Raw genomic sequence first — 23242 nt, 5'->3', positions numbered from 1 at the left:
CTCCCATTTCAGATGCCTGGTAACGCAACTGAGCCAATTCCCCCCCGCCAGTTATAATTGATGGCCACAAGCACTTTGAAATAGATGCTATTCTGGACTCCTTCTCCACGCAATGCGTCCTACAGTATCTAGTTTCATGGGTTGGCTATCCCTCCTGGCCATAATCAATGGGTATATACAGAAAATATTGATGCCCCCTCCTGGCATTTCTGCTTTTCACAAAGCCTTCCTGACAAGCCGGGGAGGCTTTTCTTGGGGGGAAGCAGAGTGTAAGGATGGCAGTTCTGCTTGGTTCTCTCCCCAGCCAGCTGGCCTTTGACGGAATGCCTCCAGCCGGGCGGGCGCGGCCAGAATTGGGCGGCAACAACCTTGGTGGATCGGCTTATCTTGTTTGTCCAGGATGAGCATTCCGTTCCCATGAGATGGGCCTGGATGGCCCAGGGAGGGGGAAGGGATTGAGTACGTTATAACCTGAAGTTTGGGCGGGAGGTCTCATTCCTGTCATGTCGTGTGTGTGTGCTTTCTAAGATGTCTGAATAAACGGTCTTACATCCAAAAGCCTTTTATTTCTGCTCTTTGGAATTCCTTACACATATCCAGTCGATGCAACAGGAAACAAAATGTCCTTCCCAAAAAACAAACAAGTAAAGTCGTGACATAGCTAATGTTAGTTGCAAGTAAACCCCATTGCAATTTGCCAAACTACATCCAATAAGGAACATACTAATGACACCATTATATCATTCTGGCACTGCTGACGGATGCACAGAGGCAAATAACATAGAACAGAATATTCACGTCTGTCAAAGGTTCTGACAATTGTCTGTGAAAATATGTGAACACGTACTTTGATTAATCATTAGACTGTGAGCAATGAAGAAACAGTAACAATCTAAGTGAAGACAGATGAACCTTGGGCTCAGCGTGATTTTGTTCTTGCCCCATTATTAAATATGAAAAAAATCTAGGTGAATGATCAACTGGGCAACTCCTTCAAATCTCATCTACCATGTCATTATGATTTATAGACTGACACAAGAAAAAACATAATCCAGGAAATATATTATTGTTTTTCTATCAATACTGCAAATGGTTTTTTCTTTACAAAATAAAAATTCATATTGTTCATATTAAGAAAAACATTGGAACAAAAGATGTGCCAAGTGTTGGTCATTTCAATTTTTGAATCAAAATCTACACTTTTAAAAGATAGATCGTTTCATCAAAATAGTAGCTAAATTATTCTTACAATGAATGTTTGGCTGCGTCCTCAATGGTGGATTGCTTGGACTCAACTATCAAATAAGATTGGGATTTATTGGAGCAATCACACATCATGATTTTCCATCTGCGCTCCTTGTGTCACCTTCTGCATTGGTGAATACCTTTTGTGGTTTCGTAAGATATGCACCAATGCTTCCAAAACTGATATTCTGATAGAAAACATCAAACTTCTCCACAGAATGGATGGGAAACAAGATCTCCCCACTCTCACATCTTTCTTCTTCTGATCCTCTTGAACCCTCCATTCACCCCAACCCACCATCAAATGTCATTTTTAAAAATCAGCAGAAGGTGCATTACTATAGCAATAAGAACATAAGAACATAAGAACAAGCCAGCTGGATCAGACCAGAGTCCATCTAGTCCAGCTCTCTGCTACTCGCAGTGGCCCACCAGGTGCCTTTGGGAGTTCACATGTAGGATGTGCGCAATGTACCTCTTAAGGCTGCTGCTCCCCGAAAGCACCTGGACTGTTAAGGCATTTGCAATCTCAGATCAAAGAGGATCAAGATTGGTAGCCATAGATTGACTTCTCCTCCATAAATCTGTCCAAGCCCCTTTTAAAGCTATCCAGGTTAGTGGCCATCACCACCTCCTGTGGCAGCATATTCCAAACACCAATCACACGTTGCGTGAAGAAGTGTTTCCTTTTATTAGTTCTAATTCTTCCCCCCAGCATTTTCAATGAATGCCCCCTGGTTCTAGTATTGTGAGAAAGAGAGAAAAATTTCTCTCTGTCAACATTTTCTACCCCATGGCCAATTTTATAGACTTTAATCTGGTTCCACCTCAGACGCCTTCCTCTCCAAACCAAAGAGTCCCAAACGCTTGCAGCCTTCTCCCCTCATAAGGAAGGTGCTCCAGTCCCTCAATCATCCTTTTCAAGTGTCTTTCTCTGCACTTTTTCTATCTCTTCACATTATCCTTTTTTGAGAGGTGTTGACCAGAACTGAACACAGTACTCCAAGTGCGGTCGCACCACGGCTTTATATAAGGGCATGACAATCTTTGCAGTTTTATTATCAATTCCTTTCCTGATTATCCCCAGCATCGAGTTTGCCTCTTTCACAGCTGCCACACATTGATGTGACATTCCCATGGAACTATCTATTAAGATCAACCTTTCCTGGTCTGTGACTGATAGCACTGACCCCTGTAGCGTGTATGTGAAGTTTGGATTTTTTGCCCCTATGTGCATCACTTTGCATTTTGTTACATTGAACTGCATTTGCCATTTCTGAGCCCACTCACCTAATTTATCAAGGTCCGCTTGGACCTCCTCGCAATCCTTTGTGGTTCTCACCACCCTACATAATTTGGTATCATCTGCAAACTTGGCCACCACGCTACCCACCCCTACTTCCAGGTCATTTATGAATAGGTTAAAGAGCACTGGTCCCAATACGGATCCTTGGGGGACACCACTCCCCACATCTCTCCATTGTGAGAATTTCCCATTTACACCCACTCTTTGCTTCCTGTTTCTCAACCAGTTTTTAATCCATAATATGACTACCTTTCTAAAACAAAAACAGGTCAAAAGGCTTCTAGCAGTAAACATGGGGTAGGGTGGAGGTGGGAAGCACAAAGGGATTGGGAGAAAGCTATGGAGGACTTTGCAGCAGCATACGAACACGCCTTATACTGAATCAGACCATTAGTCAGTCAAGGTCAATATTGCCTACTCAGCAGCAGTTCATCAAGTTCTCAGGCAAATATCGTTGACATCACCTACTATTGAAGGGGGGAAGCTGTCAGCAGTGGCGTATCTACCTAGGGATAAGGGGTACCCCTTGTCCCCGGGCGCCACTCTTCTGGTCACATGGGGGCTTAAAATGTGTTCCCTGATGATAGATCAGGGAAGTTCTGTTGCCTCATCAAGCTTTCAAGGCCTGCTAACTGCGGCTCAGTCAAGGCATCGCTAGGGTCGATGAGGCAGCAGGACTTCCTGCTGCCTCCAAGCATCCTCAACCTCCAAGCATCCTCAACCCTGCCCCCGGACTCCCCCCTTCCTTCCTCCCCTCCCCAGTCAGAAGAGACTGCAGGCTGCCGGCTAGGAGCCCAACCGGCAGGGGAGGGGAAGTGGGCACCCTAGACCCGTGGTGGCGAACCTTTGGCACCCAGATGTTATGGACTACAATTCCCATCAGCCCCTGCCAGCATGGAGTGCCAAAGGTTCGCCACCACTGCCCTAGACCTTGCCCATGTCCATGGTGACATGGGCGGAGTCAAGGTCAGTGGGGGTGGAGCCTGGGGGCATCAGGGGGTGGAGCTGGGGGCAGTGGGGCAGAGCCTGGGGGGGCATCCTGGAGACAATTTGTCTCCGGGCGCCATTTACCCATGGTGCGCCTCTGGCTGTCAGCGACAGTGTGATGCCACTTTTCAGAAAATCTGGAAGTTATGTGATATCTCTCTAGGAATAAAAATGTAAGAACAACCCCATTGGCTCAAACCAGTGGCCCATCTTGTCCAGCATCCTAGAACAGGGCACAGAGACTAAGACATCCCCAATGAGGCCTCCTGCTGCTGGTATTCAGATGTTTACAAAGTCTGAATGTGGATGTTCCCTTTACTCACCATGGCTAATAACCACTGAGATATCTACCCTCTATATCACTACCATCCTTACAGCCTGATGTCACAAAGCTGCCTTATACTGTATCAGACCACTGGTCCATCAAGGTCAGTACTGTCTACTGCGAGACTCCAGGGTCTCGGGAGGTCTTTCAAATCACATATAATCTGTTCCTTTCAACTGGAGATGACAAGAACTGAACCTGCAATCTTCAGCATCAAAGCAAATGTTGTGCTACTATACCACAAGTACCCCATGTAGAAGCAATCTTGGTTTGAATTCATTTGCCACTATTTTCAGAGAGGTTTCAGCCTATTCAATGTTTTTCAATCGTTTTATTCACATCACATTTTACCACTTTCTCCAATGATGTCATATAGATATGAGCCCTACAGGAATAGGGTGGAATATAAATTGAAAAACAAGCAAACTCAATAAGCCAATCAGATGCCACTTAGCAAACGTAAGGATGCAATCACACAGGAGGATGTGAGGTCACTGGCCAAGTAAAATAATGTATGTTTAAATAACCAATCAAGTATTGCTCAGAAAAAAGTATGACAATTGTATAGTTCTTGCTGAACTTGCCCCCCTTACCAAAAAAAAAAAGAAAGAAAGGCATGAAGAGAGCCAGAAACAAACTCAAGTATAATCATATTTTCACTTCAGCCCTAACTGGAAATCAGGATCAAAGGATTTGATATATGTTTAGGAAATGAACCAGAACAAAGCTGAACTATCTGAACTGCATTTACAAATACAGTAATTGTTGACCCATGTAAGGGATCAACAACAGAACCACCTAAATTTAGTTGTAAGGCTAAATTTTCATTACTCAAAAGTTAGAGGAGGAAAAGGTCATTGACATTTTAGGTTTCTTTTCTACTACCAGAAAAACAGTGCATTTGTAAGCCTAGTAACAAAGCTGAAACAATGGGGTAAGGGAGAAATAACTTTTTTCATAGCTAACAAAAAGAGCAATTCTTTCTCCAAAAATTAAGCACATATCAAAATAACTGCCAAGTGTGAATACAATCTCTGAGGCATTGTAAATATAGGTTATTGTAGAATTCATATCATATTTCCTCGTTACAGTGTCTGTTAATACATAAAGCCCACATGACTATTTCTTAGATTAGAACATTGCTTTTAATAGCAACCTACAATTCAAGGGATTTTTCTCCTGCTAGCCCTCTTTGTTTTCTCACTAAGTGCATTGCTCTGATTCAAATCTGTTGTTTCCTGATGGTTTCAGCAGAATATTTAACTGATGACTCCATACATGGTAAATAGTATGCCTCTTTAACAGTAACCTGCCCTAACTGAAATGTGTGAGGAACCGATATTAGTGTTCAGAAGTTTGTGAGAACAGCCATGAATGGTCTGCCAATATTTTTGATCCAGTTATTGTGTAACTGAGAATAAAAGACCAAGTTACTCTGTAGTCATTTAATTATGTATTTAGCCCTACCTCATACCAAAGACTTTTAAAGTCTTCTCTGGATTCTGATGCTTCACTTGAGCTTCACAATCCAGTAAAGAATGGCCACCTAGTCTGTTTCTCAAGCATAACTGCCTTCCTATGAAAAGCTGAACTATCTGAACTGCATTTTCTATTAACTGCCTTCCTATGAAAACCCAGCACTATGCTTCCTATCCATGCAGTCTTTTGCCTTTTCTACCCACTTCAATTCCTTCTCCATTTAAATTTATTTGGTGACTCATTTCTCTCTGTCATTTTTTCTTGAAAAGGAACACAAGAATTCCAAGGGAAAAGAGCTGATCTTTGGCTTACCAACATTTTGTCTTTCTCTTTTAACCCTAGCATTCAGATCTTTAAACATTAACTTGAACCTAAGGATATAAATAATTGAAACTAGAAATATAGCTACCTACAATGTAGAAGGTGATGCTGTAAACAACTTTGCTTGTAGCACTTCATATGTAGATGAGATTTTCAAAAGAATATTCTCAATTTTAGGTATATTCAGAAAGCTGAAATGTAAGGAATTGGATACTTCTAATATCTCTAATCCAGAATAGTGGGTGTGTTTGAGTTCACCATGGCTCCTGTGACACCAGAGTACACCAGAGTACACTATTATTGGCTTCCTAAGTTGGGGTCAAGGAGTTTCGCCCCAGTGAGGAGGAGGGGAGGTGGCTACTTTGAGCTAGTACTCAAAACATTATTTCTATATTTTAGTGATCTTCATTTTCAGGCAGATGTTTTTATGATTTCATAATTAGGAAAGCTTTCTGACACGAACAAATTTTACAGAAAAAAAATATGTTGTTTCTTCCCCTTGTTACCTTATGTTGCTATTCTAGTGCATTTACTTTTGCACTACTGACATTTATTATCTCTACTTGTAATGAGTGTACACTGTTCCATTTATTTGCAGACTTTGTTCCTCAGTATCTTGCAGCCTTTGTTGATAATAAGCAGGAATCATAAGGAACAGGAATAGTCTGGTTTAAAGAAAATTAGGAGGGGAAGAAAAACTTAACCAATGCTACTTCACATTTCAGAAACCCTATAATTCTTGTTCCATTAATGTTGTCGACAGAAAGGGAAATGCCTAAACTACAGACCCATTAAAGGAATAGTTAGGTTTAGAGCACATAAGCAGGCCACACAATCTATTTTGATCATTTACTCCTCATATTCAAAAGCTAGTTTTCATCTACAGAGAACCAGCAGTTCAAATTTGCAGAGACAGCTCTGTTAGTCTGCATAATTTAACCTTTTTTGAATGCCCTGCACTTGATAGGCAAGTTATGAATCATGTTGATCCAATTTATGCAGCTGAATAACCTAATTATTGAAACTACAAAAAGAGGTATCTGTGTATTCCAAAGCATGGCATTTAGATACTATTATTCACTACCACCCACAAAAGCTTCTTTATTAAGAAAACTATTTCGGATGCAAACTAAGTTCTAACAAAAAGCAAAAGAAATATAATAAGCCGACAAGCAGTGAGGACATGCAGAAAGAGGCAATGCCAATCATCACAAGGAACAGAGGTTTCAAGATTTCATCCCAGTTTTTCAGTTTCAAAGTTAGATCTTAATTGCCCCAAAGAATCCACTCAATGAGTCTCACGTATTTCTTTTATTAAATGTTACATTTATGCTAGCCTACCTATAACAGCTGGAAATCGTTCTTACCCACTCTGCATGAACTGATAGCTCTTTGATTCATTATTTTATAGTAGCTTCTTTTTTGTAACCTCTCATCTCTTCCACACACTATATTTTTTTAAAAAAACAGGCATACTTTTAAAAACAGGCAAACAATTCATTTTTAATGAATCAATAGCAGGATGTAACAGGATCTACCAGGCATGGATACAGTAGATGAACTGAAAAAGATTGAGGAACAGATAATATCTATTTTATATATATATAAGGATTATATATATATAATCCTTGTGGACCAATTCTGCTTTAACTAATACACAAGATCATATAAGTTCAAATCATAAAATATCACACAGATTAAGAAAGAACAATATTCTTCTTCAGTGGTCACTAAAAATGGTGTTGTTTCAAGAGCATAAGCTTGATATGTAGTTGGACTAAGCCCCTTTAAAAACTCTTCACAGGTCTAGCTTGGAAAGTTCTAAAGAGTTCTAAAAAAAGAAAATCTAACCATTATTCAATCTTAAGAAATATTTCAATTTTTAAAAGATAATTTTACATTTTGTTAAACGTACTCTACTGCATAATATATTTGCAAGGTCATTAAGCTGCCATGTATTGATAACTGATGGAATATGTTGGCAAAAACATAAATATCAGCTCCAGGGAAGGGAAAAGCTAGTAATACTGCTGCAGTTATATACAAAACCAAAGCTGGTGACTAAATACAAAATTCAGATAGGTTACTTACTACTTAAAACAAAGCAGAAAAATTAATAGCTGCCCTGTAGGCACCAAAGTTGCATGAACAAAAGTGCCACCAATCCAAACGAGTCTGCATCCAAAATAAATGTCTCTAAAGGATCTCACTGATAGATGGGCACTGATAGATGGGCATAGTCTCTAAAGGATCTCACTGACAGATGAGATCGATTCTCACAATATTAGATCTATTCTCACAATACTAGAAACAGGGGGGCATACATTGAAAATGCTGGGGGGGAGAATGAGGACTAATAAAAGGAAACACTTCTTCATGCAATGTGTGACTGGTGTTTGGAATATGCTGCCACAGGAGGTGGTGATGGCCTGGATAGGTGGGGGAAAGAAGGCCACAGTTTTAATAACACAACTGCCATAACACTGGCACAGCATGGGAATAGCTCTAGCGTCAGGTGACCTGCTTGCCGCTCAATAACCCCCCCCCCCCCCCCAGCCACCTGCTGGGAATTGCTAGTCCCCAGGATCCCACATGGGCACAAACTGCAGTGAAGTTCTCTTGCCATCTGGTGGTGAGAGCCAGCTGGCAATCTGAGCATACTGCTAAATGGCTCCACATTCCCCAAGATTCAATAAGGGAGCCCCCAAAATGAGGGAGGTAAGCTCACAGGCACAGCTTTCTCCTAGCAATGGATCCATCCCAACCACCATCCTAGCTGTGACAGAAACATAGAAGCAAACATAGAAACATAGAGCTGGAAAGGACCCCAAGGGTCATCTAGTCAACACCTCCACCTAGTCAACCCTCTGGCAGGAAATTCACAACTTTGTTCCCCCCCTCAAGCTTGTATTCTGCTGCTCCAAGACCAGGACACAGAGTAATGGATTCAAACTACAAGAAAAGAGATTCCACCTAAACAGTAGGAAAGACTTTCTGACAGTGAGGGATGTTTAACTGTAGAATATATTACCTAGTAGGGTGGTGGAGTCTCCTTGTCTGGAGATTTTTAAACAGAGGTTGGATGGCCATCTGTTGGGCATGCTGTGATTGTATGTTTCTGCATGGTAGGTAGTTGCTCTGGATGGCCCTTGCGGTCTTTTTCAGTTCTATAATTCTATACTCTGTTCCACATTACAGTGATAGTAGATTGTATATTCCTCCACCACAGTACAAAGCTTGCCAGACATTCTCTGTTGTGGAATGCTTTGCCAGGATCCTAGTGCCTACGTCACCCTGCTCCCCACCCCCCAATCGATTTGAAAGTTTTCAAGTAAAAATACATTTTGGCATAAATGCTCTTGCCTCAAAGTACCATGTTCAATAAGGCACAAAATAATGGTTTTGACAAAGGGATGGCATTAAAATGAACGATATTGTTCATATTCATTCAGGTCTATATTCTAATGTGGAAGCATACAACTTTCTCAACTGCTGTACCTCAACTGATCAAACTATCATCTTTATATGGCACAGAGCATAGAGACCTGCAAACAGGATGAACTTAAAAAATATCTATGAGATAATATTTTGCAACAAATAAAATTTTTACAACAGTTATTTATGTTAAAAGTAAAACATGACAAACGCTTTATGTGATGCAAATGAAGCTGCTCCAGTGGATGCTTGGCCTGGCTCATTTCGATCGTGTTACAAATGAAGACATATGACAAAGACTTGAATCACACCAATAACAAAGAAAATGAGGGAAGCATGGCTCCAGTGGTATGGGCATATTATGTAACTGGAGAAGACTTCTGTTGCAAAAATGGCCCTAAACTTTTACCCAGAATGCCACCGTCCATGTGGAAGACCAAACAAACGGTGGATGGACAGCACTGCTGAAGACATCCGTGCTATCAACCTTACCCCTGAAAATGCCCAAAATTGAACTATTTGGTGAACAAAATGTCAGTGCTAACCCCCTTAAGGGGAACATAGCCCAAGAACAAGAAGAAGATTTATGTTAAAAGTCAGAGAAATGGAAACTGAAATATGTGAAGCAAAAGAATTTTGAATTATCAAATAAATTAGGAAAATGGTTAGCATGCAAACTGAGAAAAGAGAGAGAAAAGACAATGATTGCAAGGGGGGACTAGTCTGGGTCACAGTGAGATTGCATTGGTGTCCCAATCAGACACCAGTATGGGGGGCCAAGCCAGGGTGTTCTTGGGGGTGGAGTCAGTCAGCACCCACCCAGGGTTTAGGGCGAGGAGCAAGGCCACAGCTGTGGGTGGCATGAATCCTGTAATCCCTATGGAGAGCTTTCCAGTGAAGAGGGATTATTTTTTTGCTCCCTATGCTGTTGGAAAGCCCTCTTGGAGGAGATGGGGCATCATCTCGTCCTGATGCTGATGTCTTTACATAGGGCTGTACATGTGTTATTATGTGGAGCACACATAATTAGGAGCCTTCCCCCTCCTTTTGTGGTGAAATCTTTATATACTTTTTGTGTACTTTTCTTTTTGTTTGTTTCTTATTTGTTTGGTTTTTCTTTTTTCTTTGTTTTCCAAAAATCCCCCCAAAAAGGAAGATTAACTCTGTGCAGCATTGCACTGCAATTAAAACAAAGATGAAAATGATGGATTTTATGGGCTGACGACATAAGATCAACAAATAAAAGGATCTAGGCAGTGTACAGCTATGATTCTGTAGATAATTTAGCAGCAATTGTTGTCAATTTGAATATGCAATTTCTCACCAGTAAAACATAGTGAAAACATCAACAGAGAAAATTAATTAATAATTAACAACTATTAACACAGCAGTAAAAAAACCAAAGTACAGCATAAAATGTTTTACAGTTTAAATCAGTCTCATAAAAAAGGATAGAATAGATTGTAAAACAATTTGAAAGAACAGCTTCCTGGGTAAACAGGAATGTTTTAGTCTGGTATCTAAAAGAAACTGATCTTGGTTATCACCAGGTGGAACTCCAGGAAAAGCTGAGGTGCCACCCTGCGTCTGATTACCACCTATCTCATCACTGTCAGAAGGGGCACAAATATCAGGGTCTGCAAGGAGGATCTTAACTAGTGGCCTGGACAGAATGTTCCGGTTAGTAAAAATTAAAATGATAAAGTAATTTCCAGTGTCATTGAGGTGTGCATTCCTGTTTGGTTAAATATGGTTGCTATTATTTACAACAGCATCTTCTGGAAATTTTTAAATGCAAATACATGGATGGTCTGTAAAGACAGAATTCCTTCTTATAAGCAGAACCATTCCCTGTTAAATTAATTTGAACTTATGTGCTGCCCTCCTTTGTCAATAGATCATATTAATGTCCTGCTTGCAATGATCTAGCTAGCTCATCCATTCATAGTGGTAATTTATATAACAAAATGCATCTCATATGATTTCACTTCATGGAGCTTTCAGGTTTCCAACAGGAAGTCTGTAGATATTTGTGCTGAAAAAATCCCCACTCACAAGTTTGAACAAACTATATTTGCATATGCAACTGAATTTGTTTCCTGTTTAAGATTGGAGATGACATTTATAGCTAGCTAGCTATACACAAACACTTATTTGATACTTATCTATTTCTAGTCCACCCTTTTTATCAAAACTCAAGGTATTGCCTCTTATAAAATGACAAGGTTTTGAATCCTACTCAACCATGGAAATTTGCTGGTTGACCTTGGGTCAATTACTTTTCCTTAGTTTAACCTACAAGATAGGATTGACACAATTAAAATTATAAAAACTTGGTAAAAATTAACTGTACAATTCATTTGGATAATAAACAGAAGTTCAGTAAAGGCTAACTTTTATTTCAATCTGAGTTGTCATAAGGCTGTCAAGTACTGCCTGGAAACCAATGGGAAAGTCAAGAGCAGATATATGGGGTGGAGACTATGACATCAGCTGTGAGGTCATGTTACTTCTGGTAAAAAATGCAAGTAACATAGGTTGCTCTACGAATCACTGGAAATTCTATGGTAAAAAATGACCTAATATTGCCATATAGTATATTTTATTACTTTCTATTCTGTACCTAATAAAAGGATTTATAATTGAGAGAAGACTTGGGGCACAAAGTCCTTCTGCAGACAAAATGGAAATAAAGGATTGGATCTTCTATTGTTGAAGGCCTTCACAGTCAGAAACAAAGGACTGTTGAGGGTTTTTTGGACTGTGGATTTTCTAGGCTGTGGGATTGTGGTCTTGTAGTTTTAGCTCCTAATGTTTCACCCACATCTATGGATGTCGTCTTTAGGGGCATGTTATGCTAAGATGTGTTTCTGATCATGGCACAGAGCCAGAGGCAAAACATTAGGAGTTAAAACTGTCAGACCACAGCCACACACACCAGAAAACTCACAAAAGCTGGTTGGATCTTGACTGAATTTTCTGTTAACAGAAAAGTTGGGATAATGTCTACCAATTTTCTCTTTTTGCTGTAGATCCCAAGGATGTTTATTCCAAGGGTCATGTGGGGAGCACATTTGCCGGACCGTCCCCTCCTTCCCTCCCCCAGGATCTGGAGCATTATGCTGCCTGGCTCAGGAGGGTAGCTGCTGGCCTACACCCAACCTCTTTGTCCCTGCTGTGTGACTTGCATTTTGGTGAGAGTTGCTGACCTAAGGCAGAAAGGAAAACCCTCCCTCACCCCCCACCCCAGAAAGGCCACACTCCAAGCTGAATGCTTCCAAACCAAGCCAAGGAAGGGGCACTCAGGCTGCTGGCCTCCCCAGTGACTCAAGTCCCTAGGGAAAGCCAGGGGGTATGCAAGGCATTCCTTGTGCCACTCTCTCTCACCCTGATTCTGTCTCTCCCCCCCTTATCTCTTGTTCCCTCCCCTTCTCACTTTTTCCCTCCTCTTCTTCTCTCTAGATGGAGGATACACTACTGAGTAGTAGTGTGTGAGAACAAGATCTTAGTATGGGTGGATATTAAATAAAATATGAGCAATCAGTGTAGTGCAGTGACAAAAAAAGGCTAATTCAGTTTTGGGATATATCAATAGGAGCATAACATCCAGATGGCAAGAGGTTGAGAGGGCATAGTTCAAGTGTTTGCCCCAGGTGCCATTTACTGCAGCTATATCCTTGGAAATACCTGATTGAAAGATCTCTTGGAAGTCCTATGTCAATGCAAACTTTCATCATAAAATAAAGGTGGGATAATTGCATATGTTTGTGTGAAGTGCTGCCAAATCACAGATGACTTACGTCAATCTAGTAAGGTTTTCTACTAACAGGTGGTTTGCCATTGCCTTCCTCTGCATAGTGATGATGATGATGATGATGATGAAGAAGAAGAAGAAGAAGAAGAAGAAGAAGAAGAAGAAGAAGAAGAAGAAGAGTTTGGATTTATATCCCACCTTTCTCTCTTGTAAGGAGACTCAAGGTGGCTTACAAACTCCTTTCCCCTCCTCTCCCCACAACAGACACCTTGTGAGGCAGGTGGGGCTGAGAGAGTTTCAAAAAACTGTGACTAGCCCAATGTCACCCAGCAGAAATGTAGGAGTGTAGAAACACATCTGGTTCACCAGATAAGCCTCTGCCTCTCAGGTGGATGAGTGGGGGATCAAACCCGATTCTCCAGATTAGAATCCACCTACTCTTAACCACAACACCATGCTGGCTGCAAAGTGATCTCTTTATTCAACATTTCCTGTAAGCTGCACAAGAGCACAGCAGTGTGACCACCATATTGATGCCATGTAGATGAGGGGCCACCCAGAAGGGGGAGCTCTCCTGAATGGCTCAGTTCCGAACAGTGTTTTCAGACTGCTGCACAGCTCTGGGGAATGCTTATAGGAAGTATTGCTCGTATTCCTTGATGGTCTCCCATCCAAGTACTAATCAGTTCTGACCTTCTCAGCTTCTGAGATCTGATGAGGTCAGGCTAGTCTGAGCCATCCAGGTCAGGGCTCAGTAACATTTACTGACCTTACATTTTATCAACAACATCCAAAGAAATTAAAATATATTTTTTCTGAAGTATGTGTTTTAAAGAGAAGAAAGAAGGTTAAAGTTCCTGTTACCTGTTTATATTTCTAATACCTTGTAAATGCAGTAATTCCAATAACAGCCTTTTTCACTTAATGATTTTGAGAGGAGGTAACTGGTTAAACTGGAAACCTATACTCACCTTTTATAATTGTTACACCCAGTTTACATAAAAACAAGGCCCAAACCACTGACTCCAGAGAAGACTTAATTAATATTCAAATCACCTACCAGAGGGCTTTTCTTTTGTTTTACAATAAATGTAGTTGTACGCTACCTTGGGTCATGAGGAAAGGTGGGATATAAATATTTTAATAAAATAAATAAATTACTGTTGGGATCAAGCTCAATAACTTGTACCTTTTTACCCTTTCTTAAAGTAGCTTTTGCACTCTGGAAATAGAATATAATTCCAGCACTGCCTCCCCCTTCCCTCCCCCATCACAAATGAGATAATTCTCTATGCAAGCTATCTCCCTAATTACCCCCATGTCATTGCAATCCCTTCAAGATGTCATAATGAAAATACTGATAGAACTAATGGAGGTAGAGCACGTTGCTCAGTAAAAGTGTCATGATTGTTCATAATAAAATGCTTCCTTTAACTTTGAATGACATTATTACATCCGTGTATTACATTAAGCTGTTGTTACTATGTGTTGACTTTGGAACTATATGTTATTTTGCCTGATGGTTGTCCTGTTATGGCTGTATGGCAAAAAAACCCCAAAAAACAAAAGGGAGGAGAGTTGCCTGTAGGCTACACAGCTGCAGTCTATTTTAAAACATTAACTTGACTTCAACTGATATTTTAATGAATGTTTCTTTGAAACAGTGAAGGCCTATACTAAATCACCAAGAAGAGAAAGGAAACATTAAGGATACTACCTCCCAATTCTTCTAGAAAATAAAGGAAGAATATTGTTGTTCTTTTAAGCAACAGCCACCATTTGTTAGCTGTTTCGGGCATTAAAATTAACACTACAGCTGGTCAGCATTTGTTGCCTGCAGTACATTGGCAGAGGGTCATTTTTGTGTTTAGGTAAAACAATTACTCTAATAAAGCAAGGACAGGTGATTTGTTGGTTTCCATGGTTCCTGTTTGCAGTGCCGACTAAAATCCAAAAATAAATCATAGAACAGTGAACCCATGCCTTTCTTGGAGAACATTCAGACGCTCTTTGAGTTAAGAGTTCTTTTCCTCCCATGCGGTATATTTAAAGCAAACCATTACCAATGGAACATACCTTATTTATGAATTAAAGCTATATATTTATGAGATAAAAAGTAATATAATTCTGGATGTGGGGGGAAAGCAAATAACGTTCAGATATATGTTCCCTCTAGATATTTTCATAATGAATTTGAAATTTTAGTTGGAACCTTTTGAGCACTATACCTAAAGGGGAAAATATAGAATGCGCACACTCAATTATGGCCTCTGGACTTTCACAAATTGGTATGCACTAGGTAGATGTGGAAAAATCAGCTTTTGTTCAACATCATAGGATCAAGCTATATAAGGGATGCTCAGTTGTGCAAACAGTTTCCCAAGTTCCTCTTCTGCAACCAGGACTGAAATTTCTTGCAAGGGAAAGGGGAGCTTATCTCAATCTCTGCAGGCCATTTCTCTTATCAAAGTTGCCCTTTCTGAGCTGCTTTTCTCTACAATGGGGAGGGAGAGATTGTTCAGTCATTCCAACTTTTCCCTCACAAGGCAAAAAGCAGTTTAGAGGCTATACTTTTTTAAAAAATATCCCACAGGGAGGAAGAGCTGCTTCCTCACTCCTCCCCTGTGTACGCTTAAATAGTACATATAGGTCATTTCTTATGTGAGGTCCAATAAACATCAGGAAACCAACTCAGTCATCCTTCCTAGTAGCTTACAGGATGCATTCAGAAGAAGCTGTTTACCAGGAGTGCTCCAGCCCAAATGAGAACAATTATATTTCAGGATACTGACTTCAGATCATGTAAGGTATAAAAAAAGAAATCACACGTATGGAGCCATGACATTCTGTATAGCAAGGCTCAAATTTGGCTCCAAGAAATCTCATTGACAAGGAATCTCTTCAGCCCTTGTTTCTAACACATTTGGGTTTGTAATAAGCTAAGGGAGTCAAGCAGAACCCACATCTTCAATGGGAGGTAGGGGTGCCATCCCTTGTTGTTGTTTCTCTTTTGGTTCCCTGAATGTACATTCTGTATCCCTACATAAATACTGTTTGAAAATAGTTCGTTGTGTTTTTTTTATTCAAAGCACTTTCTAAATATTTGCATTTTAAGCAATTATTTTTTAAATCCAATCTCTTGTCAATCACCATTTTTGAACACAACATTCAAAACATATAACTCCTTATGTGTCATAAGGAAGAGCTAAAGTGTTGTTTGGAAAAGATCTGAATTCAATAAATGATGGGCACACTGACCAATCCCACTTTTACTCCCAGGTGCTAAGTATCAAAAGGGATGAAATGAATAGAAAGTGTGAGCTGAACAGCTCCATTGCACTGCTATGATGGAGGTATGTGGTAGATCAAACAAGGCGATAGGGCAGCGGTGGCGAACCTATGGCCTGGGTGCCTCAGGTGGCACTCAGAGCCCTTTCTGTGGGCATGCGTGCACAGAGTCAGTCATGTGGAGGGGCAGAAAATCACCCACACACACAAACACACACACACACACACACACATATCTAGGCTGGCCTGGGCACAATCGTTTTACCTGGGAGTAAGCTCAGTTGCTGCCCATGGGACTTGCTTCTGAGTAAACCCTCCTAGGGTTGTGATTCACCCATTCGAAGTGTTGCACAGTTGCTTCACCAAGCTTACTCCCAAGTAACGCGTTTCTAAACTAAAACCTCAATATTCAGATTAAATTGCCATGTCGGCAGTTTGCGATAAATAAGTGGGTTTTGAGTTGCAATTTGGACACTCGGTCTCAAAACGGTTCGCCATCACTGCGATAGGGCCATGAGAGGAAGCTGAATCAGGTTAAGAAATTGTAGAGGCAGGGCACCATGCATACCGTGAAATTATTTCCTAGATGTTCTTTGCTAGAGAAATTACTGCATTCTTTGAATAACTGTTGCCATGAACAATTAAATTATTCTTTTTATAGGTGTACACAGAGAGCCAGGGTGGTATAGTGGCTATGGGGTTAGGATCTGGGAAGCCGACATTCAAATCCCCACTCATAGCATGGAAACTTGCTGGGTGATCTTGGGCAGTCAACATTCTCTCAGCCCTGAACGTGGGTGATAGGTGCATATTCAAAAAAGCACAATGCATCCATTTTTAAAGGGGCATTCAATTGACCTATGTTGACAATATTGTCTGAGATATTAGAAGTACCAAGTACCAACACTAAAAGAACTTGTAATACATGGGGTGTGAAGATTTTTTTCATTGTAATCTTGAATATAATACAAAATATTTAGCATTTGCCACAGAAGGGCTAGCACAGCTGGCTCCATTGGCAGTTTGTGTAGCCACCTTGAGTATGAGAAAGATATAAAGGTTTAAATAAATATCAGCACAACTGCTGAATTTGCAAGTTCTCAGAGACTTGATCATTTGCCTGGTCCTTAAATCTAAATGATAAATCTAAATCTAAATAATAGTATCACACAGAATTCAATAATTTTCCCATTATAAATCTTAACTAGGATACAGGATACAAATTTCCACATCTGCAGAATTTGGATGGACAGTCTGAGTTTCCACATAAAAGTACAAACAAGCTTCTTGTGATGCAAGGCACTATAAAGTGAGCAAAAGGAGGCCATCATAATCAAATGTGTTCTCATTAATTTTTTAATAAAGCATTTGTCCGCATATCCTTATAGAACATTACAGAAGGTCCCAAGGAAGATAGACCCAGTGTGTTCGATACTACTGAACATGCCCTAGCATTTCATTAACATCAACAGGATATTATTTGTATGAGGAACACAAAACAGACTCTCTGAGTTAATATCAATGAAATAAGACAGTGATTTTAGAGGCTTTTGAGATATAGAATATGAGATCTTCTGTTGTTCTGACTCATCTTTAAAAGCCTTAATTGACCAGGGAGTAAAAGTAGCTTCATACCGTATACTTTAATCAAGTTCCATGAAACCTATGTATAGATCAGGCCTGTACAACTTGTGATCCACCAAGCTACATGGGGTTGAACATTCATGTACTATGATCCACCATGGACTTATCAGCTCTTCTAGGGATGGGCCATCATGCAGGCTTGTTTTATAGGATGTACATTCTGCAGACCTAACACAGATACAAAATCATATGTAGAATTGCCAACATTCAGGTCAGGCCTGAAGACCTATCAGAACAACTGATCTCCATACTACAGAGATCAGCTCCCCTGCAAAAAAAAAATGGCTTCTTTGCAGGGTAAATTCTTATGACATCATATACTGCTAAGATCCCCCCCACCCCCACCACCAAAAAAACCATGGTTCACATATGGTGCTCCTAAATCTCCAGGAATTTCCTAACCCAGAGTTAGCAATCCTATTTATTTCAGTAGTATCTTAACCAAATGTACAAACCAGGCAAGACATACATGATGATCTCTACACAGAGTTCATCATTATTCCTACCCAGAAATGTAAGGTGAACATGCATGAAAAAAATGCATAGAACAGCTTTCCTCAGCATAACCTCACAATCTCACAGGAGGAGAAGAGAACAATATAAGTAACTTTTGGATCCCATTAGGGAGAAAGAAGGGGAATAAATGTAGTAAATTCATTAATCAATATGGAACAGATGGCAGAATAATTCACATATATAAAAAGCTTCAAATCTTTAAGCCTTAAGCAGATCCCAAAACAACTGAGACACCTGAGTCATACATCGTAAGTCAGTACTTGAATTCTAAGAACTGCCTACATTGAAAGGTACTGTGTTTAAAATAATGTGACATAATATGAAAAGTGGACTGTGGTGCTTGCAGTTGAGAAGAACAAGGGGAAAAAATAGAAAATTTCAAGGGAAAAATTCAATTGTTCCTTGTGTTTTTTCCTGAGGTCCTTTCCTGCCCCCCTCCCATTTTTCCAATAGAAAAAGTGCAAAAGATATGGGTACACCGAACAGAAACTCCTATGTAATAATTTCTCTTTCAGAATTAGTAATTAAAGTGTTTTCACATTAAAAATGTATAGCAGGAAGAACCCTAAAGACTCTTTCCATCTTTCTGAAGGGTAAATTGAGAAATGTGGGGTCATACCGAAAAAGCCTCCAATAAAATATTTTCTCTTTTTGAGAGAAGAAAACCCTGTCTGACAAAGCATTTTACTCATTCCAAGTGTACAGCATTAAATGTCTGAGGAATTTTGGAGGAACACTAGAAAAAAAAATCTCCTGCATTGCAGATGGGCAGTGCAATCCATGGCAGAGGACAGCCACAGTCGCAATGCCTACCCCACAAACAGCAAGCCAAAAGTGATGCTGCCCCTTTTCTCATAAAAGTGGCATATGCATTTCAATAGGCTGTGCCACTGATTTTGCTAGTGTAAGTCTCCATTGGAACTGGGGGCCTTCCCGGGCTGAAAGGGCTCCAGAATCCGACTAAAGCTACCCCTGTCCCCAGAAATGCTCCATCTGACACAAGCATAGCCTCCTGCATGCCACCCCAACACCAGCATAAGTGCGTCTGTGCTGGCATAAATGCCCCTTATGCCAATGCAAGTAGCATTCACGCCAGTGCCACACCTCCTCCAGAGAAGTTTTGCCCCACCCCCAGGACTGCACTGATCTATGGTATTTTCAAAACTTATTTAAATATAAATAATTTTGCCAACAATTAATGTGTATGTGTGTTTAATAGATTGAAAAAGAAGCAATCTATATTTATAGTTTTATTGATTGTTGTATGTGTTTTTAATGCTGTTTAAAATATTATATTGTTCGTATAATTTTATGTTGTTCGCCGCCCTGAGCCCTTTGGGGGAGGGCAGCCTATAAATTTAAAGTATAAATAAATAAATAAAAATAATAATTTATTATTAAACAGTTTTGCTTAATATCCCAATGTGCTGGGAATCCTAACTTTTTTAACACTATAAGCGAGCCCGTCCAATTCCCCCTCCCAAACCACCAGAAAGTAATGAAAAATAATGTACTCCAGAGAAATTTATGCAGCAGCATACTGAATGTAAGGCCAACCAGATTTAAACCAAAAAGAAAAAAACAAGCAGCATGTACCAGACAGTTTAAGCCTTTAAAGTCCAGAACTAAGATTAAATGCTGAGTGTGCTACGCATACCATTAGACATCTGATTTACTAGAATAGTAGAAGTAGTCTTGGTCAACGTACTGATACCATTATTTTGAGTTGTCACTTGAGAGAAAAAAAGAATAAAATGTATATTTGTTAAATTTACCGATTACCTGCAAGCCCCCAAATGTAGCTTCCCACCTAGCTTTTCCAATACAGATGTTCTGCAGGTAGATACTCCATGTCACAGTAGGCATTTACTGTACTTACGGTTCAGCTTCAATACTTCGTTCTGCTGCAACATAGTTGGAAGGAATGTAGCCTTGCAGTTTCTGTCCAGGCCTGGCAAACCCATTCTCCAAAAGCAACTTTGCAAACCACCATCCTTCATGGGACATATCCAGAACTTCAAGCTTGTCTCCAGCCTGGAAGCTCAAATCGTCCTCTGTACGGGCTTGGTAATCAAACAGGGCCACAAAATTACAGTTCTGTTCTGGCGGAGGAACAGGAGGCAAATCTCTGTCATTGTCCCCTCCGTTCCTTTCAGGTGGGCCGAGTGGTCCTGGAGGGGAGATTACTATTGGGTTGCAGATGACTGACTCAGTCTTATATTTATCACTTGATCTGCAGTTGCAGACATGGAAGAGCCACGACACGTAGGGTTCCAGACAAGCACAGTGTTTCTGACAGCAGTTGCCCATGCTGCTCCCTTTTTTGTGGCTTGTTTTCCTTCAACTTTTCTTTTTAAGTTAGGCATTTACAACTACTTTGAATCACATCTCATGTTCTTCTTTAATTGCCATTCTAAAAAATTTTTCCACATTATTTGCACACCTGAAGTCTTGGAGCTTCTCCCGTCTTCCAAATCTTTCCCGAGAGTTTCTTTCTTCCTTTTCAGATCCACGCTCAGAAGTGAAACCTGAGTACTAAAGTGCAATTGTTCATCTCAGGGGAATTTTTCACTTCCTCTTTTGATCAGACAGAACTAAATTGTGGTGGTGGGGGGGTGGAAATCTGTAAGTAACAGAAAAGGTAAACAGAAAAGGTACATAACCACTCCGGTACAATCGTCTTACCTTTGCTCCTCCCCCTATTCTTACTCACTTCAAAGGTGTTTCTAAAGCCTTAAAGGCTCTGCACACTTTCCAGCTGCAGGTAATGAATAACCAACCTGACTGCTTTGCTATTTTAATATTCTGAGAAGTGGATAACCTTTTTTTTTGTAATTACGTACTGTTTGCTCCCCATCTCCTTCTCTTAATCAGTGTAACTTTTTAGCTAATTTTACTGCATAATAAATATGTAGTTATTACTATTCTAAACCCATCAATGGGTTTAACTAGAGTAACTCTGCATAGAACTACACTGCAAATACTCTTCCAGCCGTTGTGAGAAGATTTCATCTCCCCAGCAATGCCCCATTATTTTGTCATAGACAAAATGTGATTTTCCCTCCTATGCTACCTATCAAATTGTCCACTGCAGCTTAGAAATGACACATGAACACAGTTGTGTAACTATTGTGAGCACTTGCTGGATAGTGCCTTGATCAATCTCCATAAATACAGCACACACAAAGTCAGACTAAAAGATGAAAGATCAACAAGTTTAAAAACATCTAAATGATTCTCTGGTTGAACAATAAAGAGCTCTCACATTCTTCGCTGATTATCTCCTTGTAGTGCAGGCCCTCTCAAGAACTCTTCTCCCAGCTAACCATGCTTTTCATATGAGAAACCAGGTAAAAACAAAAGCATCTGGTTCAACAAAATATGGTGAATTAAGCTGCAAGGAAACATCTTTGTTATTGTCTATGCACTCTTGCTATTAATAATAGACTCTACTCCTCTTTCTACATAACTGAGTTACATCTGCCATGGCCATATCTGGTGCAGCGTACAGGAACACAGGCATTCCCCCCCAAAAAATCTTCCCTAGATGAGCCCCTTACTTTTCTGCATTTTTTTCTTCTTTTACTACTAGATTGTATTCTGCGTCTTATCAATGCTGGAAGGTACCTCTACTTTGAATGAGATTTTGTTTTTTAAAAAATCCTGTTTAAAATGTGGCTACTCCACTAGCAGCAAAACTTCCCTACCCCACTAACATGTAAATGTTACCTCCAGGAAAATGAACAAAATATTTTCCTGAAGTCAGGTTGCCTGGCTACACTGGCTCCATGCCCGGACACGGAGACTTGTGTGCTTCAGAAGCCTCCATAAGGTTCACAAAGAATGTATATGTATGTTTGTGCCAATGCTATATGGTTTCCCTTGTGTTTGTTTAGATGTTTTTAAACTTGTTGATCTTTCATCTTTTAGTCTGACTTTGTCATTCTAGGATGTAATAAAAGCCCCTCTTAGTTGAGTTTATGTCTGCAGTTTAGGATTTTAGTTTAACAAGGTTCTTCAGTTAGGTTAAGGTTCTTTTAGTTTTAAGCAAGCCCTGCCAATAGGTATAGGAAAGTCTTACCTATAAGTATATGTAATTATCCCTAAGGTTTCCCTAATGTTTAAGTTTAGAAATGTTATTTTTGAAATTTGTGTCTGATAGTAAAAGCAATAGCCTGTAAAGGTCTGATATTAAGGGACAAGGAAGTTGACTCTGGAATGCAGGTTAGACCAACACCCAACCGACTCTTTGATAAGGACAAAGACCCTCTTTGGATTTGAAAATCGAATCTGTTGCCAGCACCCAAAGGTCCCCCAGCCGTTGGAAGACGTGCAGAGACCACCATTGGACAGTTTGAACTTTCCTTTGTTGCAGCAACGTGAGGCGGGAGCCTCGGGGATAACAGCCATCTGATAGAAAGGATTAGCGAGGTGCGGTAGCAAGCCCACCTGGATTTTGTGAATGGACTGTTATCTGCTCTCCTTCAGCACCATTGCGAGATCTCACGGGAAGACGGCTGACAGCGGGAATTGGTAATCCCATTCAGAAAAGTGTAACTGTATCTTGCTTTTGAACTGTCTTGTATTGCTATTGGTGTTTTGGGTGAGGGTCTCGCCCCCTCACCTCCCCTTCCCTGCCCCTTTGCCCCTTTGAAGTTTGGGAATAAAAGTTCTTGCACTGCGTTGCAAGGGCGCGATTCTCTCCTGACTGAGCTGTGACCACCACCTGCAATAAAATCCTTTTGCTTTGAAGAATGCCTGCTTCCTGCGTCTCATTAAGTTGCTGAGCTGAAATCACTTATTGTTACCTGGCAAACAGCGGTAACATAAACAGGATGTTTTAGTACTAACACTAGAACCAGAGTAGGTTGCCAATTCCAGGTTCAAAAATTCCCAGAGATCTGATAGTGAGCCTAAGAGACAGCGGCAGGATTTGGTAATA

General features: G+C 40.3%; 1 protein-coding gene across 1 annotated transcript in view; it reads right to left on the bottom strand.

Annotated features, from left to right (window-relative positions):
- Positions 1-20889, bottom strand: part of FRK (fyn related Src family tyrosine kinase) — a 74017-nt gene extending 53128 nt beyond the window's left edge. Inside the window, exon 1 of the mRNA XM_048492472.1 lies at positions 20180-20889. Coding sequence (XP_048348429.1) covers positions 20180-20610 — 431 coding nt within the window. The 5' untranslated portion in view covers positions 20611-20889. The remainder of the gene's footprint in view (positions 1-20179) is intronic.
- Positions 20890-23242: the final 2353 nt, after the last annotated feature.

This window comes from Sphaerodactylus townsendi, linkage group LG01, assembly GCF_021028975.2.
Source record: "Sphaerodactylus townsendi isolate TG3544 linkage group LG01, MPM_Stown_v2.3, whole genome shotgun sequence".
Taxonomy (NCBI): Eukaryota; Metazoa; Chordata; class Lepidosauria; order Squamata; family Sphaerodactylidae; genus Sphaerodactylus; species Sphaerodactylus townsendi.
Note: the sequence above shows the minus strand (reverse complement) of the source record. Positions and strands in the feature narration are given on the sequence as shown.